Source organism: Saccopteryx leptura, chromosome 1, assembly GCF_036850995.1.
Source record: "Saccopteryx leptura isolate mSacLep1 chromosome 1, mSacLep1_pri_phased_curated, whole genome shotgun sequence".
NCBI classification, from domain to species: Eukaryota; Metazoa; Chordata; class Mammalia; order Chiroptera; family Emballonuridae; genus Saccopteryx; species Saccopteryx leptura.
The window spans coordinates 9,423,420-9,439,495 of record NC_089503.1 but is presented as its reverse complement, the minus strand read 5'-3'; the positions used below and the strand labels follow the sequence as shown (position 1 = coordinate 9,439,495).

Here is a 16,076-nt window from a genome sequence, read left to right as displayed (position 1 = left end):
TAGTGTTTCATTCTGTACAGCATCTGTCTCCACCTACCAAATGGGAGACCGTACCATCTCTGCCTCATGGTGATACAATGACATATCCAGAGAAATTCACAAAGCACCTCGCAGAGTAGACCTACGCCACCCTGTGGCTTTCACTTTTCATTGGAGTCACAGGTGGGAACACATCGACCAAAAGACAACGACTGTGGAATTGACAGAAAAGATATTCTCCTCCTAATGAAAGCAAAAAGAACGTCTATCGTTAAAACACGTAATCTGCCGACCCCAAAATATTCACAGAGCTACGAAGGAACACTAACTCGCAGCGCCCGCTTCGACCGCAGTGGTGGGCGGAGCTTGGCCACGCCCCTTGCGCTTGGGTGCCCGAGGGGCGCGGCGTGAAGCCAGTTTTGCCCCTCCTTCGCCACAGGAACGCGGAGGGACAATTCTTGCGCCTGCGTCCTGCGTCGCTGGGCGCCTCGACGCAGCCGCCGCCCGCCCCCACCTCCCGCCCGAGGGCCCTTTGTGCGCGTGCGCACTCGCGCTCCCGCCCTCTCGCTGTGCTCGTCTGAGTCAGTGGGTCTGTCGGACTCTGTCCTCGGAGCTGGAGGAGTGAAGGGATTTCCAAGAGCGCCCTGTCCTAGGATTTTCTTTCCCCTCCCTTTCTCCCTCCCCACATCTCTCTGCACCCTTCTCTCGCTCTTGCGCTACCATGGCGGAGCTATCGGCGGCCACTCAGTCCCCGTCGGTCTCGTCGTCCTCCGGGGCCGAGCCGTCCGCGCCCAGCGGCGGCGGGAGCCTGGGAGCCTGCTCCGCCCTCGGGGCGAAGAGCTGCAGCTCCTCCTGTGCTGGTGAGGCGCGCCGGGGTACCCCGCCCTCGGGGGTGCTGGGGGTCCGGGGGAGGGCGGACCACCCTCCCTACCGGGAAACGGGCTGAGGGGGAGGGGAGCGTCAGGTCGTGCAGACGGCGAGGGAATAGCGGGGTGCGAGGAAAACAGGTCGGGGGCAGGGACAGCAGCTCGGGGGAGCCGTCCCCTGAGCCGGGGCGACTTAGGGGAGGATTAGAGAGGTGGAGAGGATTGAGGCAGGTTGGTCGTAGGAGAAACGATTAGTTAAGGTTTTAAGGGGATGGTGGTGAAAGGATTGCATTGCAGGTTTGCAGACAGGTGTTGACATAATCAGACGTTCATGGTAGCCGTCCAAAAAAAAAATTTTTTTTTTTGGTTGCCTGTGGGGAGAATGAGAAAGTTTAGTGGCAACATTGGAGCCGGCTTTACCTGCCTTTAATTTTCTGTGGCTAGACTCCCTGAGTGCCCGATTTTTCTGAGGCTCCGAGGTGGAAGGAGGCGTGATGAGAAGAGCTCAGGGAAGATTTGGGGGGGAGGGAGCGGCTGATGGTCCAAGATGGATCCGTGGCTGCATCTGCAACACGGCCTGCTTTTCCCTGGCGCGGCGTGGGGGTGGGGACATGCAGTCAGTCGCTTATATTCTAGAACGTAATAAATGGAGTCGAGTCAAGCCCAGCCGTAAACATATTTTGATTTCAGGCTTTCTGTGAGCTGCTCTTGATCGCGGTGTAACAGAAGGGGTTGTTGACCGCAGCAAAGGGGGAAGGGGAGACCCTCAGACAAAGCAGGGGCTGGTGGGACCCCCTTCTTCATCATCTCTGTGAAAGATGAGGAAGGAAACTGCAGGCCGCTGTTAGTTTCCATTGTGTATCGTCTGCCTGTCGGTGGGAGCTGGCTGGCAAGCTCCCCTCGCGCAGGGATCTGCAGTGCAGATGCCTTCTGGAAGAGAAAAAAATGCACCCTGAGCAGGTGGTGGTTTTTAAAGGAACTGAGTCTTCGAAGGAAAAAAAAGAAAAGATTTTGGTTAAAGAAAGGGCCAGAAGCTTGGGAGGGTACAGAGAATGTCGTTCTCTATTTCCTTACCTCACAGGATTTTGAGAGACTTTAAAATGCTTTGTTGTCTCCGTTGCTAGAATCTTGGGGTGATTATAACGAAGTTAAAATTTCTGATCTTAGCTTTAAATATGTTCTCTACATGGTTTTTGAGGGGGATTTACCATATAAGAGCTTTGGTACCCTGTAGGATTTTCCAGTGTGGTTATGTCCATTTCAGTAGAAACAGCAGCAGAGGAAGCTTCTGCAAGATCAAGATTAGCTGCCCAGATAAAGGAATGAGGCAGCAAATTCAGAACTCTTGTTCTCTTTAAACCACCCATGTTTCTCCTCCAAAATTTTGTGTTCTGGGCAGAGGTCCAGGGAACAGCAGCTTCCCTATAGCTTAGTAATTAGGTGTTGTGGCCTTAATCACTTGTCATTGCTCACTGCTTCAGTTGTTGGCCCTTTGGTGCATATCTTTTGATTTTTCTTGATCTAAAATAGTTTATTCAACTGGAAAGTAAACTAGATAGATTTCCTATCTCAAACTCTTATCCATTGAAAATATGTATTAATATTGTCTAAAAATCATTAATACAATTTTGGTGGGCCCAATGTAAGATGCTCATTTGTTGGGTCATTACTTGAAGAGTTTAGTTTAAAATACTGTGTGTATAGTCATCATTTCATTGCAGAAGCTTTTCCCCCTTACAGAGTGCATTCTGCATCTCGCAAAGGAAATGCCTGAGACACCTTTGCACCATGAAAATAAGATGGACTTTGTTATTCCAAAATTTAACTCATTTAAAATGGATACTAAGAAAAATCTTCCTTGATTGTTAAAAAATCTACGTGAGTTGATGTCAATCTTCAGCTTCACATTATTTCACCAACCTCCTTTTCATTTTGGAGACTTTCAAAAAGTGAAAGAAGAGCAAGGGGTCACTTGGTGTTCTGTAGAAAGCGATTTTATATAGTCTGACCTGTGGAATCACAGTTTTTGGAAATACTAGTCTCGACCTAAAGGTAGAGGATGACTGATGTCAACATTGGGTGCAATCCCTCAGGTGTTAGTGCAGCTGTCTATGTAGTATGCTTGGAGAAGGAGGTCGGGGGCCAGGATCGGCTTCCCAGATTTCTGCCTTTGAAGGAAACTGAAGATTTCAAAGCAGAAATTTGAGGTTGAAGTAAAGGAGACCTAAAGATTTAGTGCTCTTTTCAGGGGGAGAGCTTCCATTATTCGACCCTCAAGTATAGATACATGTCTATTGTCTGAACTTTATTTTTTTTAAATTATTGATTTGAGAGAGAGAGAGAAACATCAGTTCCACTTTGTTTACGCATTCATTGGTTGATTCTTGTTATGTGCCCTGACTGGGAATCGAACCTGCAGCCTTGCTGTGTCAGGATGATGCTCCAACTGAGCTACCCAGCCAGGACTATTGTCTGAACTTTAAAAATGTTTTATACCTTTCTCTCTATAACTTGCTAGAGACTTCTTCATTATTGCTACGAAAATCATGATGCCAGAATAAAGCTGCATTTCTTGTATCTTTTTGGAAATTAGCTCAAAGCAAAAACAGCCTGGAAATTTTTATTTTTTAAAGTTTATACTTTACAACTAGTACAAGTTGATGCTTTCCCTCCCCCTTTCTGTCTTCCTCTCTCTGTCTCTCTCACTCTCAAACCAATAAAATAAAATCTTTTTTTAAGTGAAACTTAAAGAAAAAATGTTTATGCTCTAAATACTTCTTTTCTCATGAAACTTAGTTGTTCTGTGTACTTTTTATGGCACAATTTTCACACTTTGTTCTAACAAGTCAATCAAATGTGGTGATTTGTATTTTCAGTCTTAACTCTTAAATAAAAAGAAATCTGACTACCTGTCCAATACTGACATTATCTGTATTACAGTCGTGTCAGATCACTGTGCAATACAGTGATAAACACAGACTGGAGCCCCAGAAACATTGAAACATCTGGATTCTAGCTCTGACTCTTACTAATTGTCTGACCTAGTGCAAACCCTGACTGAGCCTCAGCAATGTGACTTAGACCAGTTTGCCTTGCAACCTTAAATCCTAATTGTATTAAGTTATAATACCTAACATTTGATGCTTGTATTTGCAGATTAGAAACTTGTGCATGTAGATACAAAATAGTAATTGAATTACAGGTGGGAAATCATAATTTAACTCATAGTAAAGGAAGATCTTACTACCTTTTTCTTTAAAAAAGTGAGTCAGTTGTTTCAGCTATTGAGCCCTCACATTGTCTTAAAGCTGCTACCCCTTTCACTCGACTGGGCTGTTAAGGAACCGGGGTTGGGGGCAGGGAAAGCCAAGATGTTTTGTAGATGGCTTTTCATGACATCTGTATGCTTAAAAACTATCTGCTGCATTCTGACCGTAATAAGTGTAGTTACGATACATGGTGAAACTCCTATCAGTGGAAGCAGGAGTACAGGAGACAGCAAGACTGGTCATGTCAGTATAGTTTACAAATGCCTGTTGATTTGGATGGCTTTTATTCCCAGGAATAAAAGGTTTTCTAATAGTGCTGTTTTCTTTTAGGGTCAAATTCGTAAGTAATTTAACCACTTTGACCAAACAAACCAGTCTATAAATGTTTCACAGATACCTTAACCCGAAGTTGAAATCTCTAGGGGATTGTTTATTAAGTTGCTGGTAAGAGATTCAGTATTTTTATTTTCTATTATTTTCAAGATGGTCTGGAAACAAAACCAATAGAATTGCTTTTATTGTATTCTGTGGTGAGGAAATTATATATTCTTCCTGATATAGGAGCCACTTGTTTAATCCTGTGTGTTTCAATAATTTATACATGAAGTTTGGTAGCGAAGGAACTAGAAAGATGTCATTGAAGGGAAAAGGGAAAGTTAAGGGTTCCAGTGTTGTTCGAGCCAAAAGTTGTTTGCCCTGTAGAAAGGCACTTCTCTTTAGCCATAAGTAGGCATATTTGTTGTGTGTTCTTAGGTTATAGTTTGTGTTCAGATTTAGCATATAGTTTATTGTTAGTGACGAATTTATGATTGCCTAAACTGTACAGAGTTGTGATAAATATGTAAATTTCATAGTTAAACTTTTTACATAAAAATTACCAAGTTGATACTATATTCATATAATTAACTCACTCAAGAGTTGCCCAGGAAACTGACTTACCCTTTCTTCCATTTGTTTATAATAACTATTAATTCTAGAATTATTTCTGGATCTTTGGGTGGGTTTTAGAAAAAGTGTGTATGCTAAATAAGTTTACCCATAATCAGTATTGCTTGTGATTGCATCATTGAAGTCTCTTACAATGTATCTGTTACTTACATAAAACTTACTTTGTGATACTGCAATTTCAGAGAGAAACCCTTAAATACTGTATAGGATTTGTATTTTACATTATTGGGAGGGGGGAATTGTCAGCAGGTAGCCTGCCTTTGTGGTCTTTTTAAATTTCAAAGAACTAGTCTTAATCTGTTTTCTCTCTGTGAAAATTACTTTTTTTTTTTTTCTCCCTCTAAGCACCTCCTCATAACCTAACCAAGCCGGGACATGTGAACTTTTTGACAGTTTCTCATTGGCAGCTTGCCCTTGAGGATATATTGAAGTGTAAACTAATACAGAGCTCTTTTTGTCCTGTTACTTGGAAGCTTTTCAACAGTGAGCACTGTCTTCATTTTACATAGGAAGTAGAAATATTTAATTATTGTGTCTTGCATTTGTGTATTGCTTTAAGGTTTAAGTTGTGCCTGTGCATTCATTTAATTCAACAAATACTCAAGCATACATGAAAGCTCTTCGTTAGGTGCTGTGGGAGATCAGAAAGTAAATAAAGCACAGGTCATCCCTCTAACGGCCATATTCAATAGTGAGAAGACTTGTGTTATGCTTATTTGTGCGGTAGTCAGGTAGTGATACAAACCTCATTTTACAGATGAGAAATCAGACTCAGAGATTAAGTGGTATGCCCAAAGGTTTGTGAATGGAGGTCCCATTCATGACACCAACTCCATTCTCTTTCAAATACATACACTGCCTCTCTCTAAAATTTGAAACGTGATAAAAATGGTTCATTCACCCTCTTGACTTAAGTTATCAGTGTTAACTTTGAGTTCATTTCTGGTCCCATGGTTTCTAAGCCAGGTGCCTTTTTGCTCCACTGTTCTACAGAACCTTCTCTTGTCAGGTTCCCCAATTATTTTCCACATTGTTCAGCCCGTGGTTACCTCTCAGTCCTCATCTCAAATGCTCTTTCAGCAATTTTGGTAAAATCGATCACTCCCTTCTCTGTGAAATACCTTTTTTGTCTTCCATTACACCACACAGTCTCTAACTAGCTGCTTCTCCTCTGTCTCCTTTGCTTTCGTTCTTTTTTTTTTTAATTAAAACATAATTCAAATAACATAAAAAGCACTATTTGAAAGTATTGACACAAGGTTGTACAACCAGCATCACTATCTAATTTCAGAAAATTATATTCCCCCCAGAAGAAGCCCCATGCCTGTTAGCAGCCACTCTCCATTTGTTCCTCCCCATCCCTTGGCAAAGACTACTCTACTTTCTGAGTCTATGGATTTCCTTACTATTGGGATTTTATATTACTAATTTTTTATCTTCCCAACATCTAACATTTAGAGTACTCCAGGACTCACTTTTCAGAACTTTTCACTTATCTTTTTTTCATTGGTCTCATTCACAACATCCATCTTGTGTTTTGAAGGACCGTTGATGACTTTCAAATCTTGATCTTCAGCCTCCATGTTAATAGGCATCTCAAGCTTACTATGTCTAAACTGAATTTGTTTGTTTGTTTGTTTATTTTAGCTTGTGTGCATGCACAAAGGGGGGAGGGGAGAGAGATGAGAACTCATAGTTGCTTATTGATTGTTTTTTAATATGTGTCTTGACCGGGGGTGGGGGGCAGTGGAGGGTTGGAGGGGGCTCCAGCTGAGCCAGAGATCCCTTGTTCAAGCCAGTGACCATGGGATCAAGCCTGCAACCCTGCGCTCAAGTTGGTGAGCCTGTGCTCAAGCCAGTGACCTTAGGCTTTTGCACCTGGGACCTCAGCATCCCAGATCAATGCTCTGTCTACTGTACGACCGCTGGTCAGGCATTTGTTTTTTCTCCTTGGATATTTTTGAATGAGAGCAGAAACATTACCTATTTATTTATTTATTTATTTTTTTATTCAGTGAGAGCAGGGGAGGCAGAGAGACAGACTCCCACATGTGCCCCAACCAGGATCCACCCGGAATGCCCAGTAGGAGGCAATGCTTTGCCCATCTGGGGTGTTGCTCCATTGCTCAGCAACCGAGCTCTTCCTAGCACCACCTGAGGTGGGGGCCATGGAGCGGGCCATAGAGCCATCCTCAGTCCCCGAGGCCAACTTGCTCCAGTTGAGCCGTGGCTGCAGGAGGGGAAGAAAGAGAGAAGCAAGAGAGAGAGGGGTGAAGAAGCAGATGGGTGCTTCTCCTGTGTTCCCTGACCGGGAATCAAACCCAGGACTTCGCATGCCGGGCCAATACTCTACCACTGAGCCAACCGGCCAGGACCACATTACCTTTTTTTAAATATTCATTTTATTGACTTTAGAGAGGAAGGGAGAGAGTAGGAAAGAGACGGGAACATATATGTTCCTATATGTGCCCTGACCAGGAATCAAACCAGCAACCTCTGTGCTTTGGGACAATGTTCTAACCAACCTAGCTCTCTGGCTAGGGCTGAAAATCATATTATAAGCTTTGCAAAAACTTAACCCATATAGAAATTGATATATCCATTTAGGTACTGAGGAGAGGTTTTTTTTGTCTTTTTGTTGTTGCTTTTTTGCGAGAGAGAGAGAAGGACAGACACAGACTGGAAGGGAGAGAGATGAGAAGCATCAACTCATAGTTGCAGCACCTTAGTTATTCATTGATTGCTTTCTCATATGTGCCTTGACGGGGGTGGAGAAGGGGGACTCCAGCCAACTCAGTAATCCCTTGCTCAAGCCAGCAACCATGGAGTCATGTTTATGATCCCACGCTCAAGCCGGTGACCTCAGGGTTTTAAACCTGAGTCCTCAGCATCCCAGGCCAACGTTCTATCCACTGCTCCACCATTTGGTCAGGCATGAGAGAATTTTCATGTAAGTCCATAAAACTATGTCTAATAAATACAGCTTATGTTTAAGGTTGGCTTCTTTCACTATTATCTTTATTTGTGGACTCTTATTTTCCATTAATTGCATTACTCCAGAAAAGTATCATTTTAAGACCATTTGAAGGCCACATTTTAGTCTTTTAGAAAGACTCACTTCCAGTAAAGACCCAATGGTAAACTAGTCTTATGTGTCAGGATTTTTTTTTTTATGTGTCAGGATTTTAGGATATGTTAAAATGTTTTATTACCATCTTATACCTAACAAAATACGAGTTTTGATTTAATACATTTTGAATATTATTTGGAGAAGATTAAGACGTTCCTAAAAGTAACCGTAGTTCTATATATTTTAAAGTTGGATTATTAAAATATTTGTAATCAATTTTCTGTTTACATATTCTATTTTGTTTCTTCTAAACTTTCTCGTTTGTTTTGCAACAAGAGTTCTGCTTTTCCTTCCTCTTAGATTGCATATACACTCATTCCATAAATGTACAAAGAGAGTTGTCCAACCCCTGTTGTAATGGAACAGTGAGTGTCTTCATTATGAGCACCGTTGTGACTTAACGCTGGAGGGAGCTACTAACTACTGCATTAACAGGACTAATGTTCAGTCACTCAGAGAGTGTCTTTGAAATAACAGTTAAGAAATCCCAGATAGTTTGGTTTTAACCAGTCATTAAGTAAGCCTCTATAATGTTCAGTCCTCCGTTTTCTGTGCCTTCTACTAGGTGCTGGCCAGTGCACTCTGTGCTTTATGTGAGGTGGCCCTTAACCTAAGGTACTTCTAATCAGGTTGGAATTTATTTCTAATGGCTAATAAATTGAATTTTTTAAGCTAGATATTAGATTTTACATAGGTTCATTGGTTCCAGAAGACCAAAATGTTGTTATAATTGCTCTATTTTTACAGTAGTCATGTCAGCTGTAAATAAATAAATAAATAAAAATCAACCCTCCAGTTTATGTATTGTGGAAGTGTTTAGTGATTTGCTTCCAGTGACTACAGTATGGAAGGGCAGGGAGCAGTGCCACCGTAGAGAGAAGCCTAGCTAACTGCCTCAGCCAGGGGATCGAGGTTAACATCAGAGATGAGTCGTGTTGACAGCATGTAATTTTGATATGATATGACAGGGATGGCCCTTCACCTAAGTGGTATTCTTCCCCAAAAACTGTATCTCCAGGCTAACTATGAGAAAAGCATCAGACAAACCCATCTTGAGGGACAGTCTGTAAAATATCTTTCCAGTAGTTCTTAAAACTGTCAAGGTCATCAAAAGCATGTTAAGAAATGGTCATAGTCCAGCCTGACCAGGCAGTGGTGCAGTAGATAAAGTGTCAGACTGGGATGCGGAGGACCCAGGTTTGAAACCCCAAGGTCGCCGGCTTGAGCAGGGCCACAACAGCTTGAGTATGGGGTCGCTGGCTTGAGCGTGGCATCATAGACATGAACCCATGGTCCCTGGCTTGAGCCCAAAGGTTGCTAAGCCCAAGGTCGTTGGCTTGAGCAAGGGGTCACTCACTCTGCTGGAGCCCCCGGTCAAGGTGCATATGAGAAAGCAATCAATGAACAACTAAGAACAAATTGATGCTTTTCATCTCTCTCCCTTCCTGTCTGTCCCTGTCTGTTCTTCTCTCTGTCAAAAAAGAAAGAAAGAAAGAAATTGTCATAGTCCAAAGGAGGCTAAGGAGACAAGATGACAAAATGTGACTTGGTATCTTGGATGGGATTTGGGAACAGAAAAAGGGCATTAGGGAAAAATTAATGAAACCCAAGTGAAGTATGGGGTTTTGTTATTAATAATATATCAATATGAGTTCATTAGTTGTGATAAATGCGCCATCATACTAATGAAATAGGCTAACACTGGGAGGAACTTAGAGCTGGATATAAAGCAACACGGTACTTGTCTTTGGGCCTTTTCTGGAAATCTAAATAAAAGTTTTTTAAAAAGAAAGAAATCCTTAATCATGAAATAGATATTCCTTTAGGAGAGGCAAGGAGGTCCACTTTTAGTACTTCTACTTAGTAATACAATGGAGGTCCTAGCCAGCACAAAAAGATAAGAAAAGTCAATGGCATCAAGTTTTGGGAGAAGTCAGTCTGCCTGTCCCTTGAGCTTTGTTGGGAAGGGGGCCCTAATGGGCAAAGTTTAGCTGCTTCTGAGTTGACATGGAGAATTGTGGTTATGAGAGAGTACAAAGACTGCCCAATTTTTTTGTGGCCTAGCTATAAAGCAAAAAGGAAAATGGTAAATGATCAAAAAAATTATTTGCATTAATATTAGAAGACATGTCTAAAAGAACTGATGATTTTCATTTCATTACGTTAATTTTAGATAGAATTTTAAACACTTTTCCTTTCCTTATGTATTGGGAGATGCTTTAATAATCTATAGAAACTAACACAAAATAGCTTTGGACCCAAATGTAGATGTCATTCCACAAATTTTTTTCTGAAAGTAACTTGCTTCTCTGTTTAAAATTTATAGCCTATTAAAACATAATTTTATTAAGCAGTGTCATCCTAAAATATTCAATAAAACTTAAAATAAAAAATGTTTTAAAGTGGCCACAAAGAACAACAGGTAAAAACAAAGAGAATGGGGAAAAAATACTAATGAGGTTGCTTCCATTAAAGCCAAGAAAGTAAAATTTTTAAAATAACAAAATAAAATATACAGTCTATGGTATTGAAGGATATTTATCACCAAAATGAATAGTTTTGGTCCTTCCTGTTTCTGTAGTCCTCCACTTCGGAACCACGCTCTCACCAACCAAGCTTCCGGCCAGGGCTGCCAGAGCCCTTTTTAAAATACTTGTGATGTTGTCACTTCCATAAAACTTTCAGTGATTCCTCATTTCACATAGACTATAATCCAAATTTCATTGCATGACTTTTAAAGCCATTTGGAAACTGGCCAAGTTGTTCTTTCTCTCCAGAATGCCTTCCACTCTGTCTTGTTCAACTTGACAACAGATTGACCATCTCTCCGTGGTTCCCCCAGTGACTGCCTCTGCTGCTTTCCCACTTCAGTTACTTGTCACCTCTCTATGACCAGTGGTAATACAGTGCGTGGACTTGGCTACTTAGGATAATGTTTGGTTTCATTAATAGCATTTGAGAATTAAGATCACTGTTCTTGGGTTTGGTTTCTTGTAGCATAAATATGGAATGTGAATACCACATGATTTTTGTAAAGTTGACCTCATGCTTAATTAATATTGTTGCAAACTATGAACTGGTTATCTGTGTTCTGTATCAGAATAGATGCTATGCATAAAAATTTGTATGTTGAAATTTTCCATTAGGAGGTGTTAGGTGGAGATGAAAAGGCAAGTTCATAAGATTGTTTCTGGCATTGGGCTTAGCATTTGTTTTTTTGGGTTTATTCTGATTTAAACTCACCAGTTGACAGATTTAATGTTGAAGGTAAATGCATATAGTAATGAACCTATCTGGAAACATTAAAGAAATAGATATAAATGCTTGCTTTAAAAAGGAATAGGAGAGCTTTTATTTGTAGGAGTAAATGTGATCACTATCTTTTACAATAATTAAAAAGGATGTGGTTTTTAAATTCTGGTCTTGAGTTACTGAAATACTACTGCCTATTGTCCACTAAGTTCTGCCTTAGTGTAATATGTTCCATATTTGTTAACTAAATAGTTTTCTTCATTTTTTTTTTCTTTTTCTTTTTTTTCTTTTACAGGGACAGAGAGAGAGAGAGAGGGATAGGCAGGGACAGAGAGAGATGAGAAGCATCAATCATCAGTTTTTCATTGCGAGACCTTAGTTGTTCATTGATTGCTTTCTCATATGTGCCTTGACCATGGGCCTTCAGCAGACCGAGTAACCCCTTGCTCGAGCCAGCGACCTTGGGTCCAAGCTGGTGAGCTTTTGCTTAAACCAGATGAGCCTGCACTCAAGCTGGTGACCTCGGGGTCTCAAACTTGGGTCCTCTGCATCACAGTTCAATGCTCTATCCACTGCGCCACCGCCTGGTCAGGCTAAATAGTTTTCTTAAATTAGTACTTACAGGTATAGCTATGGCCCAGTCCGTTAGAGCACAATCCCTTCACTTTGATATTTATAACACTTGTAAAAACATTTTTAGGCCCTGGCCGGTTGGCTCAGTGGTAAAGTGACGGCCTGGCGTGCAGGAGTCCCGGGTTCAATTCCCGGCCAGGACACACAGGAGAAGCGCCCATCTGCTTCAACACCCCTCCCCCTCTCCTTCCTCTCTGTCTCTCTCTTCCCCTCCTGCAGCCAAGGCTCCATTGGAGCAAAGTTGGCCCGGGCGCTGAGGATGGCTCCGTGACCTCTGCCTCAGGTGCTAGAATGGCTCTAGATGTAACAGAGCAGTGCCCCAGATGGGCAGAGCATCGCCCCCTGGTGGGCATGCCAGGTGGATCCCGATCGGGCACATGCGGGAGTCTGTCTGACTGCCTCCCGGTTTCCAACTTCAGAAAAATACAAAAAAAAACTCCAAAAAAACATTTTTATAATTGCAACAGAAAAAGGAGTTAACAAGTAAAGGTTAGTATATTTAGGGCACTTTTAAGGGTTTTTTTTTTAACATGCTGCGTTCATTAATTTTTTTTCTATTTTTACTGGAAGGGTAATTTATATTTTTGATCTGTAGTAAAAAGCAAATCTCCCTCCCATCCCAGACCTCAAGGTCCCTTTTGCTGGCTGTTAACAGATGCACACCATAGGCACTTCTGCACTTTGCTTTTTAGTTTAATGTATCAATTATGTCAACATCTATACCTGAACCCATTCTTTTTTCATAGCAGCAAGTATTCCATTATTTGAATGAAACTATTTAACTAGTTTTCTATTGATGGTCGTTTAAATTATTTCTAGGCCCTGGCCGGTTGGCTCAGTGGTAGAGCATCGGCCTGGCGTGCGGAAGTCCCGGGTTCGATTCTTAGCCAGGGCACACAGGAGAGGCGCCCATCTGCTTCTCCACCCCTTCCCCTCTCCTTCCTCTCTCTTCCCCTCCTGCAGCCAAGGCTTCATTGGAGCAAGGATGGCCCGGGTGCTAGAATGGCTCTTGTGGCAACAGAAGTGACGCCCCCTGGTGGGCGTGCCGGGTGGATCCTAGTTGGGCGCATGCAGGAGTCTGTCTGACTACCTCCCCGTTTCCAGCTTCAGAAAACTACCAAAAAAAAAAAAATTATTTCTAGTACTTATAACCAGTGCTTTTATAATCCTCATCACATATGCAACTATATCTGTAGATTGAATTTCCAGAAATATAAGTGCCAAGTTAAAGAATATGAGCAGGGGGTGGTGGGGAAGGTATGTGCCTTTAAAATTTTTGATATATGTTGCCACCATCAGAGTATAATTTTAGAAGATGAAGGAAGATTTCTCACAATTCTCTGTGAATTAAGTATTCAAGGTCAACTCTGTCAGTATTTATCAGCTAGCTATATAGGTTTAAGTGCTCATATCTTAGTGACTAACTCCACAAAATGCAGTTTGGAATGGTTAAAGCAAATATCAGTTAATAATCAGATACCTATTTTTCCTTTCCCACGAAGAGTGGCCGGGAGCATCATCGTTCTTGAGCTTGTACTTGTTTAACAATGCTAGCAGCCCCTCTCTTCTTCTTACTTTGAAGGTGAGACTATTTGAGCCTCCCCCAAATGGATTAACTTTTAGAAATACATCTCAAAATGAAATAAGGTTTTGCTGCCAGGTGAGTGAAAACAATAATTGGAAATAAAGACTTGGGTTTTCCCGTCTTGCTTAAACCCAATGAAATATATGGTGCTTAGCCAAAATGAAATAAAAGTTAAAATTCCTGTGTGAGGTTGTCAGATTCTCACGCTGTGTATTTTCTTTCAGATTCCTTTGTTTCTTCCTCTTCCTCTCAGCCTGTATCTCTATTTTCGACCTCACAAGGCAAGTCCGTTATTTTTTATGTGTGCATTAATAAAAGAAAAATGTTGAGAAAGAGGCTGTAACTGGGGATATGAGGCACAAGTTTTCTGTTGCCCTCAAGTCCCTTAAAATAAAAACTAATTACAAGCCAGTCCTTTATACTATTTAGCAGTTTCCAAAGGATTTCCTGTAAAGACAAAAGACAATAACGTAGAATTAGGCGAGGTGGACCCTTTGACCTAGTATAAGCTTGAGATGTGGTTTTTTGAGTATCTCTTAATAATTAAAAACGCCCACAGAATTTGGAACAGATAGAATTGTGGCTCAGAAAACAACGCAACCCCAGAAGGCATTTTAACTTACTGATTTGCAGTTATGCAACTGCTTTGAAGAGGTAGTAGATTTGGAAGAAAGAAAAACACAGCAGTATAAACACCTGCTTCCACTGAGCTAGTATATTATCTTAGCTATAGAGTATTTTAGTGTGAACTTCTCTAAGATTTGTCACAAGAGCTAGACTAGTTCCAGATTGCCTAGGAACATTGAACAAGTCAGCTGACTTTTTGGCAAGCCAGGCATGTTTTCCTACAGATTAAGCCAAGGCTTTGTTTTTTTGTTTTTTCTTTAGATCTGCCAACCAATGAGGAAGGGAGTCTGAGAGTGTGATAGCTATAGGTTTGTGGAAGTAGTAGCACTGCCAAAAAAGCTGGAAGAGAGTGCTGTGTGCTTCATTGATTTGCACTAATAATAAAGCACTGTTTCGTCTGTGCTTTGTACTTGACATCAAATACAGGTCAATGGAAAACTCTTATTTTTAAAAAGGTGATTAAACTCAGGAGACAGGTCTAAGAAACTCTGTGTGAACAGTTTATTGTCCCTGCTGAATTCTCTAGGTGCCAAGTCTGGGTGCTGGCTTGTTAGGAAGACTTTGACCTTATAAAACTAAAGAAGTAACAGGGTAAAATGGGTGTAGTAAAACTTTATCCATGTTTAATCTGTTTAGGAAACATGATAATGATAGATAATTTGTTGCTTTTACGTGATAATTTGTTGCTTTTAATTCTGGCTGCTAACATTAGAGCCCCAAACCCTTTATAATGTGCCTCACGTAGATTTACGTATCTTGTGGGTCAAAGCGTGACCTTTGAAATTAACACGTTTACATTAAAAGATATTTTGTGAATGTTAGTCATTCAAACCTACAAAGTGACTCTTGACCATAATGATATCTTTAAAGATTTCCTTTTTCCTCATTAGATATTTAGTAATTTGGGCAGATAAGTATTACACTTATTTCATTCTGGAAAATAAACCTGTAAAAATAAAATATAAATAGAACAAATAATTATATATTTCTACTGCAGATATTTCAGATGTTTTAAAATGTATCCTTCGTAGTTATAACTTTTTTTTTTTAATATAGGAAGGTCATTGGTATCCACAGTAGTGTAACAGTGCGACCCAAGCACAACATACCTAGTGTACGGAATGCTGAGAGGATAACTATCATAGCTTTAAAAAATAGTTTAATCCCTGTTAGGAAAAAAGGAACATACATTCACGTAGAATGGAGGTAAATAAAAAGAATTTTTTAAATTAAAAACTAATGTTTAAGTAGGCTTATGTTTCACAGGATGAGAGTTTGTAAAACAATGGATTTGGCATTTTTTTAGCTTATAAAGAGTTCTTTTGACAAATTCAGATTCAAAATAGTGTTATTACTAAAAGGGTATTATAAAGAGGCAGTTAACAATGTCATATCCCTGAAGGTATTCCAGTCTGGCCTCTATTATGGCACTTTTCTTTTGCAAACCAAACACCATATACATATACACACGCACAGGTGCACACACACACATAATGGAAAAGTAACCCAGCTGGTACTGTACCTCATTGGCAGGTCTGAAGATCAGATTGTTTGGTTATTTGAGGTAACACTTGGCATGTGATTAGGTGTGTTCTAGGGTGGCCAAGACTGGTGCTTCTAGTCTGCCTTAATAAAAATAAGGGAAGAGGATGTTGTTGGTGTACTTGGTTAGCTGAATTAAAATGCCTGGGGGAATAGCTGAGACCAGTCCTGCCCCAACACAGGCCTTTCAGAGTGACTGCTGTCACCAGCAGGTACCTTGAGTCCATCAGTGCCAGTGCCAGCTA

The 16,076-nt window shown here is 40.9% G+C and overlaps 1 protein-coding gene across 1 annotated transcript in view; it reads left to right on the top strand.

Moving 5' to 3' along the window:
* Positions 1 to 513: 513 nt before the first annotated feature.
* Positions 514 to 16,076, top strand: part of RTN3 (reticulon 3) — a 46,691-nt gene continuing 31,128 nt past the window's right edge. The window contains exon 1 of the mRNA XM_066360089.1: positions 514 to 839. Coding sequence (XP_066216186.1) covers positions 701 to 839 — 139 coding nt within the window. The 5' untranslated portion in view covers positions 514 to 700. The remainder of the gene's footprint in view (positions 840 to 16,076) is intronic.